Genomic DNA, 14,854 nt, shown 5'->3' on the forward strand with positions numbered 1-14,854 from the left:
AGGACACACAGGTGGGAAGGGAGCCTGGGAAGATCCATGTCCAGGGCTGGGAGCAGCAATGCCACGGCCACACCTCCCTGCTCTGCCACTCTCAGCCCAGCACCCAAGGGACAATTGCCTCTCCTTGAAGCCCATGTGGTCTTCCCACCCCTGACCTGTGGTGGTTTGCAAAATAGCTCCAGAGGGAGTGTGGGGAGGGGTTTAGTGAAGGGAGCAGTAAAAAGATCAGGCAGGGAGGGAGCTCAGCACAGAACCTTACTTGGCCCCCTGGTGACAAAGGAGGAAAGTGATGCCTTAGATTTTAGCTTTTATGTCTTTCACATTCTGTGCTGCTTTAGTGTGGGGGTCTGGGCTTCATGAGGGGATGGTGAGCTCTCTTCACAGAGCAGGGAGACAAAACAATTCCTTCTCCAGCTGGGGACCAAGGACAAATGATCCAAATCTCAGGCCCAAGAGCACAAACAACATGGCCTGAAGAGAGAAAAACAAGCAGGATGGGACTGCATGGGCTGGAGCTGGAATTGGACAATGAACTCCAAGGTGCAAATGGAGCAGAACTGATCAAAGTGAGAGCCCCTGTGAGCGGTCGTGCATTTTGGGAACATTTTGGTTCCTCTTGGATGGGCTCTTGTGCTGCCCAAGGTGGATCCATTAAGGAGATCCTTTTAATAAATCCTTACTTTATTCTTTAACTCTGTCCAGCCTCTGTTCTAGGCCAGACTTCACAAGGCACAAAGGCAAACCAGAGACAGGGGTGACCTGGGGTTTTGGGGTTGGGTGGGATTTTTTCACCAGCAGACTTTAAATTCTGTTACTGACAAAGCAGGGAAACCTGAGCCCAAGTTTCTCTCTAAATTAAACTCAACAGCACTGATTGCACACACAGAAAGGAACATCCCACCTGCTCTGCAACAGAAGGAATGACAAAAACCTTTATAATCAGCTGAAAACACAGAGGATTCATGGAGGGGCTCATTCTCCCCCTCCTGCTCCTCCACAACTGCAGGAAGAAGAAAAGTAAAGCCAGCCAGGGCGTTGTGGTGACACTGGAGATCTGTGGTCCAACCTCAGCCTCCATCAGGGACAACCTCACAGCTGCAGAGGGTTGTTGAGGGCCTGAGATAACAGCATGGCTTATCAAGGCTGCTCTGAGCCCGACAGAGCAGCACAAACACAAATGTTGGTGTTGCTGTGTGTAACCCGGCCAGGCTGCCCTGTCCCATGCCCTCCCAGGAGAGAGCTCCATCCCCCCAGAGCCCCGGGTAGCCACGGCCAGGCCACACAACCACCTCGTGCTCTGGGAGATGTGGGGTTTGTTGGGTTTGGGGTTTCTCCATACACCACACTTTCCGTGAGGGGTTGGGCAGGAGCTCCTTTCCCTCACCAGCACTTTCACAGCACCCTCTGCTGCCCAGGCTTTCCTCTTTCCTTTGGAGAGCACCATCCCACGGACAAGCACTGCTCCAAGACTGTCGAGTCTTAACTTCCTTTTTGTCAGGGTCAGGATTAAATATATGAGATGGTGTTTCGTGTTGGCACTCAGATGTTTATTAGTTCTTATCTGTGTCAAAGTCTCACAAACCCTGAGTTCTACAGCACTTCACTCTAACAAACTAAAAATGGAGCTCCATCTCTCTCTACAAAGTCTTTTAAGGATAAACTGTCCAATTAAAAAATTACACCTAAATTATTTTTACTTTTAACCCAATAACCAACCACCCATGGCCCTCAATGGGGACTTTTTTATCCAATTACACAAAACCACCCAAACCCAGGAGAAGAAGGTGAAGGAGAAGGACCAGCTTCTGCCCAAAACCTCCATCTTGTTTTTATATATGACTGTATTCTAAACCCTTAAACTCTAAGTTTCCCACCATGTGGTATCACACACTTTTACTCAAACTCCACACCCACAATCCCAGTTCTCTCATTCCATTTTGGAAGCTTCTCCACAGCCTCAGGTCAAATGCAGAGTTCTCTTGGGGGTCAGTGCCTGTCAGCACAGAAAGTCCAAAATTCTCAGCAACCAGGCTTCCAACACAAAACCTCAGTGCCCACATGGCCAGCCAGCAGCAAGCTGAAATGGAAGGAAATTTAGGAAAAACTCCCTGAGATGAAAGCAGCATGGGGCAGGGGATCTCAGGTCCCTCTCTGCCCATGTGTGGGGGATGCTCCCTCCCAGGACTCCCATCATGGTCACACCAGTCCTGTCCTGGCAGCAGCAGAGGGGAGAGCAGCCCAGTGTTCACCCTCTGGCTGCTTTCCAGCTATCCCCTCCTCTCCCCACGCCTTTCAGTGGGTGCTTGTTGGAAGGAAATAAAATAACTGTTAAAGCCTATGCAATAAGCTTGGCTCAGAACTCTTAATTTTTATCTCGATTTTTTTTTTCTGATTTTCTCATGCCTTAATAGGCTGTGCAATGATTCACCCTGGGGGGCTGCCCACTAATGTGGCCCTAAACTTGGTGCCAGGACCAGGAGTGGCCACAGAATCCTTTCTGATGTCCTGTCCCCAAAAGGAAGGCAAATTCTGTAGGTGCTGGGAGGAAGAGGGAGTGGCTTTTTTCTCATCTGGGATTACCTGATCCCGTTCTTCCACCTTTCCTCCTCTCCCTGCAGGGGAAAAATCAGATTCTTCTCTGAGCCACTGCTTATTTGAGGGTGAGGCAGCTGGGAGGGCTTCTGGCACTGCCTCCAGCTAGTCCTTGGTAGAGAGCAGTCATTAGAGCTCCAGGTAGAGGTGGAGCTGTTGAGGCTTTCCAAGGCTTGTCTGCATTTGGGCGAGCGTGGCTGGACCACACCTGGCAGGTGTTGGCTGCAGGATCCCATGGGGGGCACGCTCAGCACCAGTCCTGCAGCAAGGAGTGGGCACCTGGGTAAGGAGCGGAGAGGTGGCCACAAAGGCAGAGGTCCCAAAAATGACATCAAGGGCCCGTGTGACCTGTCCCCTGCAGGGACCTCCTCAGGCCCCAGGCAGCTCCTGGCCAAAGGCATCACCAGCCGGCAAGAGGGGAAGCCTGGCAAGATGTGAAATCTCCATCCACAGCTCCTTCCCTCCCCGGGGATGGATTTATTTACCTATTTTTTTTTTATCGAGCACCCCCTGAAGTCACTACTGGGACTGGGAGCTTCTGCATTTTCAGGCTCATTCCGTGCCAGGGGGCAGCGGGAAGAGCCAAAAAGAGCTTGGATGGCTTTCCCAGTGGAGTTTGGTGGGATGAGCTGGGCTGGCTCCACTCACCCCTCAGCTCCCAGGGCACCAGCAGCAGCCCCTTGCACCAAAGCCAGTCGCAGTGGAGCTGCAGAGCCCAGAGGCTGCTCACCCTCGGGTTCACAGAGGCCACGGCGATGCCAAGTGACTCCATCGGGTGGAACCAAGCAATTGGTTACAGCTCTCAGCCCTCCTCAGTGCCACGGGAACATTCCCAAGCCAGCCCAGGCAGGGAGGCTGTCTCCTGCCGGAGCAGACTCCAGCCCTCAGGTAAATTATACCTTGGCAGGAGGAGGGATCAGAGGGAGTGGCGGCTCCCGACGCTCCCGAATTCGGACAGAGGGAATACCAGCCCGATGAGAGCGGCGTGCGCAGGCAGCAGGGACCTTCTGCTCGGGGGACATCAGGGACAAAGGCTCCCACACCTCTTCTGACCACCACGGGTAATCCCCCCTGCTCGGGTGCCACCCCTGGGGACAGCGGGACAGGGCTGTAGGCACTTGGAGAGCCCCGGGGATGGCACAGCAGCGCTTCCCCGGGAGTCCCGGCTCCAGAGGAATGTCTCTGCTCAGGGAGGGGGGTGGGAGTGTCTGGAGAGGGGTCAGGGCCGTGCTGGTGCTGCTGCAAGAGGTGTCACCCTGCCGCACCTCTGCGAGGTCGCCGAGGGTTCTCCAAGTCTGCTGGGATGAGGGACAGTTCACAAAGGGAATATTTTTCCAAGCTGGCTGTTGAGAGGAAAGGGCCACCCATCCCAGGCAAGGCTCTGCCCTGGAATGTGCATGCCCTTCTCCTGACGCTACGTCACAAAAATGTGTTCAGTCTCTCCTTGCTTTGCTAAAGGCTCACCCTTAAAATAACAAGTCCAGAGCCTCGTGGAGCCGCGTGGCAGGCGACGCGGCGAGGGCTCGAGTCCCCAGATCGCACCCCGGGGGGCTCAGGGGATGGTGGGGAGCCCTTGGTCCCCCGGGTGGGAGATGGGGTCCCCGGGTCCGGGCACGGCCACCCCGAGCCGGTGCAGCGGTGCAGGTTCTGATCCTCCTCTCCGACCCGCTCCGGCGACACCAGAGGGAGCAGGCGGCTATTGTCACCCCCTGATCAGGGTCAGCCGGGAAGTGACAGAAACCTGCTCCCAGATCCCCTCTATTTCACCTGGGTGCGTGCAAGATACCTGGCACTGGCATTCAGTGGGAATTTGGCAGGCCCCTGCTAAGTTGCTCCACACTATTGAACTCCCCTAAGTAGCTGAGGCAGCATTTCTGCTGCGAGTTTGTCACCTCCAACAAATCTACCCGTTCCTGTATGGCAGGGGTCTGCCCATGGCAGAGGGGTGGGAACATGATCTTTCAGGTCCCTTTCCACCCAGAGCATTCTGTGATCCTTTTTTTGTGAAATAAAATAGCATAGTGAGATGCCTTGTGGTAGGAAAAAGCCGAAGCAGACACCAAAATCCTTCCCAGGAAGAACAGGGGTGTCCTGAGATGGCATTTCACTCAGGTCTGCAAAAACAAGCCAAGGGTATCCCAGGGTCTCTCTCAGCCATAAGGAGAACCCAAGCAAACCACATTATTTGATTTCTTCTTAGGAACATGGCCCTGCAACTTAAAATTGGGTGGTTTACTCCTCATTAGTTCAGCTATCAGTGGTACAAAATAACCTATTCTTCCAACTATCCAAGAAATTATTTTAAATTAATGATTTATTATCACGTCCTCGAAAACCTCCAGAAAAGATTTGCCCAGGCACATACAGATGTACCTGTACCTGTGCATGTTTCTGAATACCAGGGCCTGATGGAGAGTGTGGGATTAAAATGTGATGGAATTTGGACTCTGGCTTCGTTCAACATTAGCAAAATGAGCCATTTTCACAATTAGAGGACTTCTGTTTTGGATTTGGTATCATTTCACCTGTTGAGGGATCAGGTTGATATCCTGATGGAGGTGCAATGCACATCAAGAGAACTCCCCCCAGCTTCCGTGCCAGTGGCAGCAAAGTCTCTCAAAGTTTTGACAATGTTTTGCAGAGCACCATGACGTGGCTGTTCCTCACCATTTCTTGTTTCATGCTCGTCGCTGCAAAGTCAGAAGAGAACCCCGAGGTGTCCATGGATGTTGTAAGTCCCTTCTTTTCCTGCTCGGTTGAGCAAGTTACCCACATGATCTGTGCAAGACCCACGGGCTCTGTGTGTCTTCACCGAGGATTGACACCAGGATTTTATTAGATATTTGCCTCCCTGCTCTTACGTACACGGAGATTTATGGCAGGCATTTATGGGGAAGGCTTTGATCCAAGTCAGCAGGTTAGGTCAGAACAGCCCTGTCAGGCTCAGAGTTTGGCTGTCTGTGCTGCCCTGCTTTTGATTGCAGCACAAAGAGCAACAGATCTTCAGCAGACCTGCCAAAAATTCCGGCTGAAGTCATGACATCCCCATGGCGTTGGTGGAAGGGACATTGGGAGGTCCTGAGCCCACCCTCCCCCTGGAGTCACCACCAGCACTGATGGCTTTGCCCAGCCAAGCCCTGCCACCCCTGAAGACAGAGACCCTCCATCCCTGGGGACTGTCCCATGCTGTCCTTCCCTTCCCACAGGGTGAAATTGTCCAGTACCACGGGTACCCCTACGAGGAGCACGAGGTGGTGACAGATGATGGATATTACCTCACCCTGCAGAGGATCCCCCACGGCAGAGACAACCCAGAGAGTTTCAGCATCTCCCACAAGGCAGGGGCGCAGGCATCCAACATGTTCTGTCCCCGTAAGTGCCACTGGGAGCTCTGCCTGGCCCGGGCACCCTGAGAGCTTTGCTCGGCTGGAGTAGCCCACGGCCAAGGCTACCTCACCGTGGGCTGGGTGCTCCAGGAGGCAGCTTTCCCTGTCGGAAAAACCAGGCAAATAGCCTCAGAGGCAGAAGAAATGCAGGTGCCCACCATGCTGACCTTGTTCTGAGAGGATTTGCTCCAAAGAGGAAGGAGGATGAATGGGGCAGAGAAATCTTGCCCCAGGTTTTACCTCAGCTCAAAACCAGAGAGTGGAGCAGTAAAAAGCCGTTAATCAGGAAAGGAAACCAAACCAGTTGGCCAATCCAATGCCATCTCACTGTTTTGCATCCTTCCTGTGTCCAATTCAGTGCCATCTCACCATTTTGGCATCTTCTGTTCTGCACTGAACCCCGTTCCAAAGCAATTGTGGGGTGATGCCCAGTTCTTGGCAGTGTGCCTCTCCCCTGGGAAGCAAGTACACCCATGTGTATGGCAAATAAGTGTAAAAAAAACCCAGATTTCCAGTCTCTGCCCTGGCCTTCTTCAAAAACACCTCCCCAGAGAGACTGAGGACAGAGGACAGTTTCCCTGCACTGGTGTCACTTCAGAGGGTGCTGCCAAAGCAATACCTGGATGTGAATGATAGATTTTGCTTGTGGTCAGAGAAAATTATTCCTCTTCTTCTTCCTCCAGCTCCAAAGGCCGTGGTCCTCCTGCAGCATGGCCTGGTGTTGGAGGGAAGCAACTGGGTCACCAACTTGCCCAACACCAGCCTGGGCTTCGTCCTCGCTGACGCTGGCTACGACGTCTGGATCGGGAACAGCCGGGGGAACAGCTGGTCACGGAAACACGAGGAATTTGAATTCTACCAGCAGGAATACTCAGCTTACAGGTATTTGCCATGAAACTGGAGGGTGGGCAGGTCCCTGGTACCCTCAGCAGTGTCTGCAGGCTGGAGGAGGGGTGCTCCTGACAGTCACACCCTCTGCCAGAGGTCAGAAACTGGGTTGCCTGTTCCTGCCGAAGCTCTTTCCCGCATCCAAGTAGCCATGGCAAGGTCAGCAAGGGTGATTTTGTCATGTGCCTGTCTCCCCTGCAGCTTCCATGAGATGGCCATGTATGACCTTCCAGCGTCCATCAATTACATCCTGCAGAAAACGGGGCAGGAGCAGTTGTACTACGTGGCTTATTCCCAAGGCACCACCACAGGTACTGAGGAGGAGAGCAGACCCAGCAGAGTCACATCAGCTGTGCACCCCCAGTCTGGGAGTGTTGCTAAAACCTTGGTCAGGGAGGGGAATGTCCAGGCATTCCCAAACAACAAAAGGGAAAAGAGCAAGTAATTGCTTTAACAGAAAAGTTTTGAGCATGGGCAGCCCCAAACCGGGTGCATCTCATTGCTGCCAGAGCCCTGCTAGAGCCACCTCTGAGGGAAGGGCCTTCTGATGGGCACACACACCTGGAGGTCAACAGCTGCCTCAGGAACAACAGGGCAGGGTCTGCTTCCTTCTCCCTCACGCAGGTTTCATTGCCTTCTCATCCATTCCTGAACTGGATCGCAAAATCAAGATGTTCTTCGCCTTGGCTCCCATCACCGTGAACTCAAACATGAAGTCACCCTTGGTGAGGGTGTTTGACCTCCCCGAGGTGCTGATTAAGGTGTGTCCTCGCCACACATGAGGTGTGAGGGGGAGGTGGGACTGGGAAGGTCACCTGAGACACGCAGGGCTTGTACATCACCTCCATCTCCCTGCTCTGTGTGTTTGTGCGTGGGCTGTGAGCCTGGAGGGCAGATAAATCATCTTCCTGTCCAACCTTAATCACAGAACTATTAACAGGAATTGGTTTTGGGTCCCTTCTCCCGGGAGAAACCTCTCCTAGGAAGGTCAGGGCTCTTCCAGGGCTGTGGCCTTTTCTGAAAAGCCAAAATGACAAAGCACAGCAAAGTTGTCAGCAGCTTTCAGGGGTGAGCAAAGAGGTGGGGAGCACCTGGAGGCAAAAAAGAACATGATACACCCCACTGATACACCCCTCTGACTTCCACAGCTCATTTTAGGACACACAGTGGTCTTTGATAAGGATGAGGTCTTGAAGCAAGTGATTTCCAGAATGTGCACCTACCCCATGCTGAAAACCGTGTGCTCTTTGGTCTTTTACCTGCCCGGTGGGTTCACCAACAGCTTGAACGTGGTATGTACACTGCAGCTTCCCTGTCAGAGATCCACTTCCTCCCTGTCTGAGCCCGAGCTGTCAATCTGCTGCCTCCACGTGGCCTTTCACATCTTTGGCTGGTAGAAAAATTCAGGCTGGAGGCACCAGCGTGGGGGTTCCTCAAGGTGTAATTCCTTAATATTCCAAAAAGGAAACGTGTTAGGAGCAGCACATGGAGCTACTGCCATGAGCTGAGCTTTGCCTTTGCAAAAGGACCCTGAACACGAGGCATGGAGCCTTACTTTGCCTTGGGAACCAGGCAGGCTAACATGGGAACTGCTCAGCTTGCTGCAGGGAGCTCTACAGCTCGGTGTGAGCATGTGGCTGAGGCTCGTGTGCTTACTGAACAGGTCTGGGTTTATTTCTGACGTGGATTTTTTTGGGGGGCAGAGAATAAACCTCTCTCTCTTCTTGCAGAGCCGCATGGATGTCTACCTGGCCCGCTACCCTGACTCCACATCCCTAAAAAACATGTTGCACTGGCGCCAGGTAACTCCTCGTGTTCTCCTCCCTCTCTGCTCAGGGGCTGAGAACAATCCCCCACTGCTCCCCCTGCAGAGCTGTGTGAGGGAGAGGGAGGAAAGCTGCCCTGAAACACTGCTGCAGGTGAAGTTATTTATTCCAACAAAAGAGGTCCAAGAGTCCTTGGGGCTTGTAGGAGGTGGAGGTGGAACAAAGGCTGGTGATAAACCAGACAGGAGACGCCACAGTGAAGGCTGAGGGTCAGTAAGACCACCAATGATACAACTAATTATTGAAAACGTTCTACTCACGTCCTTCTGCTGATGGCATTGACCACAACACACAAAAAACTTGCCCAAAGGTCTGATTCATGTCTCCTTTCAGGCTTTTGGTTGTACACCACGTTCTTCCCTGTGGGTTTCTTCCCGAGGTCTTCCTGGGGCTGGGCTCTCCTCCCAAAATCCAGTACCAGATGTAAAAACGGCTTCCCTGAGCCTTGGTGGCAGGAGGGAGCAGTGCAGTCCCCTGTCACCTGTTTTATCTTTCTTAGAGCCTCCTCCAATGCATGGATAATAAACATAACTCTCCTTTTCCAGCTCTATCAGACAGGGGAATTCAAATATTATGATTACGGCAGTGACAACATGCTTCATTACAACCAGGTAAGAGAGAGCTCAGAGCAAAAATATAAATATCCCAATGAAAATATCGCAGTGGCTGAGACTGTATTTGGAGAATTGAGCAGCCTGGGCTAGTGGAAGGTGCCCCTGCCCATGGCAGGGGAGCTGGGACAAGATGATGTTTGAGGTCCATCCCAACCCAAACCATTCTGTGATTCCATGAATTGCATGCTATCTATGGAATTTGCTTTGTATGGGGAAGCAGGTTCATAACTTTCTAATAAAAATAAGGGACTCAGTCACTCAGTGATGGCTTTTTGACCCTCTAGTGAAAAGAACAGGAGCCCAAGGTACAGTGAGGCTCCCTGGTGATAGTTCCTCTTCTATCCCTTGGGAAAAGGGAGAAATTCCAAGCAGCCATCAGGATACACTTTGAATTTTTGGCTTGTCCATTACCTCCCTTCTGCCTTCCAGACCACTCCTCCCTTCTACGAGCTGGAGAACATGAAAACCCCGCTGGCTGCCTGGTATGGGGGCAAGGACTGGATTTCAGCCCCTGAAGATGTGAACATCACCCTGCCCCGTATCTCCAACGTGGCCTACAAGAAGTACATCCCTGAATTCGTCCACTTTGATTTCCTCTGGGGCAAGCAGGTCTATGAGCAGGTCTACAAAGAAATGCTTGACCTGATGGAGAAGGGTGCCTAAGAGCTGAAGCAGTGGCAGTGATTGTTGGCTTCTCAATGACTTCTGGGGGTTCTTTCATTTGGGGGGAAAAAAAAAATTAAAAATAAGAAAAACTGGGGTGGGGGGAAAGCTCAATAAACTGCTACACTTGGTCTGGAATGATATTACTCTGGCCAGTGAGGAAAACCATGCAGTCCAATGACTGGGGAAGCACTCTGGATTGAGGTTCAATAGGCTGAGGTCCCTGCAGAAGTTGAGCATGGCCCTCACACCCTGAGTCTCCCACACACCTCCCTCACAACCAGTTTAGTGGAACTTGGCTCCTGGTGGCCATTATGGACTCTGGGCTCTTTGAGCTTGGGTTGCCAGCTGCAAACAGCTGGACAGAAGCTCCGTGCCCTCCTGGATGCTGGTGTCCCACAGGAGCGGGTCTGCTGGGATGGAGCCACGTCGTGGATGGATCCTGCTTTATTCACCTTCTGGCAACACTTCCACACCAAGAATCCCAACATCCCAGCACTCACTGCCCTCGTTCACAGCTGGAAGGAGCTACAAACATCATGCCTGGTGACAATGAAGAGTAGCCAAAGGTTTGTACCCATGAGAACCTCCCACTTTACTAACAGAGGGGATATCTTTCTCAGATTCATGCTGATTTGGATAATCTTACTTATGCACAAAGGAGTTTCAATAAGTTCTAGCAGGAAACACCATTTTGCACCACTTTAAGCTATTCTAAGGCACAAACCCAGCTGCAAAAGCCGCTTTTTGCTGCCTCTCAGGGAATGCTTTTGTGGGAGGAAGAAGAGTGTGGTGGAAAGCAGTAACAAGCCTAAATCTGTTTTCAGCTTCTGGATTAAATTGTTAACAATACCTTGATCAGAGGAGGAATTGTGAATTTGCTGATTTGTGTAACTATCTTCTTAAAATATGCCTGGGAGGAAGCAAGGCAAAGGATACGGTTCTATTTCCACAAATATGCAACAATAATAATAATAATAATAATAATAATAATAATAATAATAAATTGGATAGGGTCTTAGGGTCTACTGGGCTCTGTGTGGTTGTACTGTTAACTAGAGATTAAAACTCTGGAGGAATTGCCCCCTGGGAGGGTGGGCAGGCCCTGGCACAGGGTACCCAGAGAAGCTGTGGCTGCCCCTGGATCCCTGGAAGTGTCCAAGGCCAGGTTGGACAGGGCTTGGAGCAACCTGGGATAGTGGAAGGGGTGGAATGAGACAGGCTTTGAGATCCCTTCCAACCCAAACCATTCCAGGATTTTGTGGGTGTGGGGGTTTTCAGCACAGACCTCTTGCCATGTGCAGGTGAGGGAGATTGCCCAATGCTCCTTGTGCTCAGGGGTCATTTCCAGTGGCTGGTCATGCTGGCAGATGCCCAGGGTGCCACCAGCATCTCCCTGCAGGGAAGAGGTGGGTGGTGAGATGTTGGAATCGTAGATGCTGAGAATTTTAAACTTTCTCTTCTAAAAGGCACAGGCTCACAAAAGAGCACTATATTTGACCTAAAGCTGTAAAGAAGACTTCCAAAATTGGTTAATAGCGCTAAGATTATGAGCATGTAGTTAGTTAAAAGTCTGTAATATCACAAAGTTAAAAACTTAAAGTTTGAAAATATAGAAATAAATATGAAGCAAAATTAAAGTTTTAACGCAGAAACAGGTTGTTCTTCTTCACCTTCCTTCTTCTTCATGAGTTTGAGTAATATTTTGTCATTAAACAGAAAAGTCTGAGGAGGGCATGGAGCCCAGCACAGCTGCTCTCCAGAGCCAAACTGTGGGGTTTTAACAGCAGAGTTTCATCCAGGTGTCTGGAGATGGTGGCACAGGGCTGGTGCTGCCTTGTGGGACAACTGCAGAGGGCTCAGCTCGGGTTACCACCTGTAAAGTGTTTCACTTTCTACCCTTACAGCTGGAACTGACCACATCAGAAAACAGGACATGGTGAGGCAATCAATCCCAGGGAATGAAGCTATAGGTCAGATAGGATCTGCCTGGATTGCCAGTGATTATCTGCCTCACTTAGGGTATTTGTAATGACATCTTTTTCTGTGATCAGCTGCTCACTGCAGGGCCGTGCCCTGGAGCAGCACCTTGCAGGACTGCACTGTGCTCATGCCATAGATATCGATGCCAATGCAGGATGACTTCTCCACCTTGGAAAATAAACACACAAAGATGCTGGCAAGATGTTCCCCCTGCAAACTTCTGAAAAGCTGGCAGGAAATCAGAATCACAGAATCCTTGAGAGACCCCCAAGATCCTCAAAGCCAACCACGCTCACCACTAAACCACATCGCCCACCTGCCATTTATTCAAATTCAGTTTAAAAGCACTAAATTTGAACCTCTGAAAACTCATTAAAAGTGCAGGGCTTAGTCTCTTTCTGTTCAGGTTATGAAGCTTCTGCCACTTAGGCAATTATCTGGTTCAGTGTTTGCAATGCATTATCTTCACTCTCCCCTGACAGAGCACTTTGGTGAAGTTCTGGCTCAGTCAGGTTCTGGTACTTGCTTCCCCTCTGCTGTCAAAGGATCAATCATAAATGAAGAGGTGTGTTTTGGAAGCAAATTGATTTATGCTTGCAGAATAAATATTGTGAAATTCCGTCTCCTGGGATGGCCATGGCAGGATTGGAGGCCTGGCATGTCTCAGGTCTGTCAGGAAAGTCAAACATCACCAGACAGGTCTGTGATGAATGCACAGGGTATCACAGAATCATGGAATCCCAGAGTGGTTTGGGTTGGAAGGGACCTCAAAGCCCATCCCGTTCCACCACAAGGACACCTTCCACTGTCCCAGGCTGCTCCAAGCCCTGTCCAGCCTGGCCTTGGACACTGCCAGGGATCCAGGGGCAGCCACAGCTGCTCTGGGCACCCTGTGCCAGGGCCTGCCCACCCTCCCAGGGAACAATTCCTGCCCAATATCCCATCTGACCCTGCCTCTGGCAGTGGGAAGCCAATCCCTGTGTCCTGGCACTCCAGCCTTTTTAAACAGCCTCTCTTCATGACCCTTGTATCTCCTTCAGGCCCTGCAAGCCCACCCTGCGCTCACCCCAAAGCTTCTCCTCTCCAGGTGAACAATCCCAGCTCCCCCAGCCTTTCCTCCCAGCAGAGCTGCTCCATCCCTCTGATCAGTTTGGTGGCCTCCTCTGGATCTGCTCCAACAGATCAATGTCCCACATATCTCAGTCCATGGTGATCAATTCACCCCCTCACCTTCAGAGCTTCCAAGGCAGCACAAAGCCTTCAGCACCCTTTTCCTCCTCCCTGTGTGGGCAAACCAGCCTCAGCCACACGTGGGGAGGATGTTGGTCACTCAACCTGTTATTCAATTTTCTTCCAGATGTGCTCATGCAGAAGGTGTCACATGAGGCCGTGAGGGCTCAAAGCTGTGTCACATCCCGTTCAGGGCACAGCAGTGTCACCCTGCTGGCTGATCCATCGTATCCCACCCTCACACAGGACAGCAGCATGCGAAGGAGGCGTGGAGTGGAGCACAGGGCCAGCTCCAGGCTGTGCCCACACTGGAGAGGTGCTGAACACCGCTAGCACAGCCTCCTTCCCACAGGCACAGGCTTGAAGAGAAGTGGTGCTTTTGCAAGTAACCCAAGGATTGCTCTGGTGTCTGCTTTAAGCAACGTGCTGGCCTGTGGGGTTATTTAGAAACTGATTTGTCCCAGAGTTAATCTAGGACAAGGTTTCATCGAGTTATGACAGATGGTGTGCCGCCTTTTCACATCTTTTTGATCCTTTACAGCCTGACAACGATTTCCAGAGGCATTGCTGAGTAGATTCAGGGTTTCATTTGGTTGAAAACACTGTGCTTTCTTATTTCAGGAACTCACAGCAATTTCCATGTTATTTCCCACGTAATTTTCAAATTTTCTTTTGAGTTTGTTAGATGAACCTCTGAGAGAGAGAGAAACCCTGGTTTTGAGACTTGCATTTTCATGTGATGGGACTTCAAGCAGGTGGGAATATAAGGCCATGGAAAGTTACAGTTAGCTGACATCAAGATCAAATGCAATTTTCTCCAAAACTTCACAAACCAGTGTTGATCATGATGGTTCTTCTCCCAGGTAACCACGGACAGAACGAGTGGACACAGTCTTAAGCTGTGCCAGGGAAGTTTAGGTTAGACATCAGGAGAAAATTCTTCACTGGAAGAGTGATTGGGCATGGGAATTGTCTGCCCAAGGAGGTGGTGGAGTCACCATCCCTGGACATATTGAAAAGAAGACTGGACGTGTTACCCAGTGCCGTGGTTTAGTTGATGAGGAGGTGTCAGGTCGTGGGTTGGATTTGATGATCCCATAAGGTCTTTTCCAACCATGTTCATTCTGTGGTTCTGTGATCACCCTGACCCTGGACTATGTCCTGTGGGACATGTCCCTGCTCCCTGACAGCCCTGATCAGCGCTTTGGCAAAGCTGAGCCAGAACAGCTTTTCTCCACTATGCTGGAAAATAATCTCAAGAGCACTACGGCACCAAATTTGAAAACTGTAGGTGTTTCTTTACTGAGAAATTTTGCTCACGTTGTCCCAGGTCTGTTTACCCACAAACCAAACTCTTTTAGCTGTAAAATATACTTTAAATTCAATTGTATAATGAAGAGAGATCAGGGAAGAAGTACATAAAGTTCAGGGTTGTTCTGGGCTCTTCTGAACACAAGAACAGCGGAGGAATTACTGGGGAAAGAACACCAGTGACCACATCTCCACATCTCCATTATTTCCCAATCCACGCTCAGGAACGTTGATGCTTTTGTTTATTCTATTTCATTATAGTGAACGGAATGATTGCATGAACAACCCTAACAAGGTGTTGTGAAAAGATCAGGTGTTTCCTCAAGCTCCTCTGTGCAACTCCAGCACGGGCAAAACCCCT

At 50.9% G+C, this 14,854-nt stretch overlaps 2 protein-coding genes across 9 annotated transcripts; one reads left to right on the forward strand and one right to left on the reverse strand.

The window, feature by feature from the left end:
* Positions 1-1,569: 1,569 nt before the first annotated feature.
* Positions 1,570-3,964, reverse strand: LOC128791740 (uncharacterized). Of its 2 annotated transcripts, none has more exons than XM_053949593.1 (4): positions 3,858-3,964; positions 3,492-3,599; positions 2,581-2,851; positions 1,570-2,077 (listed from the first exon to the last, which is right to left on the reverse strand). In XM_053949593.1, the coding sequence occupies exons 1-4, from the start codon at positions 3,958-3,960 to the stop codon at positions 2,020-2,022; spliced, it is 540 nt and encodes a 179-aa protein (XP_053805568.1). In that variant the 5' UTR covers positions 3,961-3,964; the 3' UTR covers positions 1,570-2,019. The 2 variants fall into 2 exon arrangements, with proteins under 2 accessions (XP_053805568.1, XP_053805567.1); XM_053949592.1 differs by having other exon boundaries at positions 3,492-3,680.
* LOC128791738 (putative lysosomal acid lipase/cholesteryl ester hydrolase) lies at positions 3,576-11,662 on the forward strand. 7 transcript variants are annotated; one of them, XM_053949587.1, is made up of 11 exons: positions 4,084-4,363; positions 4,995-5,132; positions 5,215-5,323; positions 5,799-5,964; positions 6,662-6,860; positions 7,068-7,177; positions 7,491-7,627; positions 8,015-8,158; positions 8,597-8,668; positions 9,238-9,303; positions 9,736-11,662. In XM_053949587.1, exons 3-11 carry the CDS (start codon positions 5,240-5,242, stop codon positions 9,967-9,969), a joined length of 1,212 nt encoding a protein of 403 aa, XP_053805562.1. In that variant the 5' UTR covers positions 4,084-4,363; positions 4,995-5,132; positions 5,215-5,239; the 3' UTR covers positions 9,970-11,662. The 7 variants fall into 7 exon arrangements, with proteins under 7 accessions (XP_053805564.1, XP_053805559.1, XP_053805562.1 ...); XM_053949586.1 differs by having other exon boundaries at positions 5,234-5,323; XM_053949589.1 differs by lacking the exons at positions 4,084-4,363; positions 4,995-5,132 and adding an exon at positions 3,576-3,653 and having other exon boundaries at positions 5,234-5,323.
* The last annotated feature ends 3,192 nt before the right edge of the window (positions 11,663-14,854 follow it).

Source organism: Vidua chalybeata, chromosome 8 (genome assembly GCF_026979565.1).
Source record: "Vidua chalybeata isolate OUT-0048 chromosome 8, bVidCha1 merged haplotype, whole genome shotgun sequence".
NCBI lineage: Eukaryota > Metazoa > Chordata > Aves > Passeriformes > Viduidae > Vidua > Vidua chalybeata.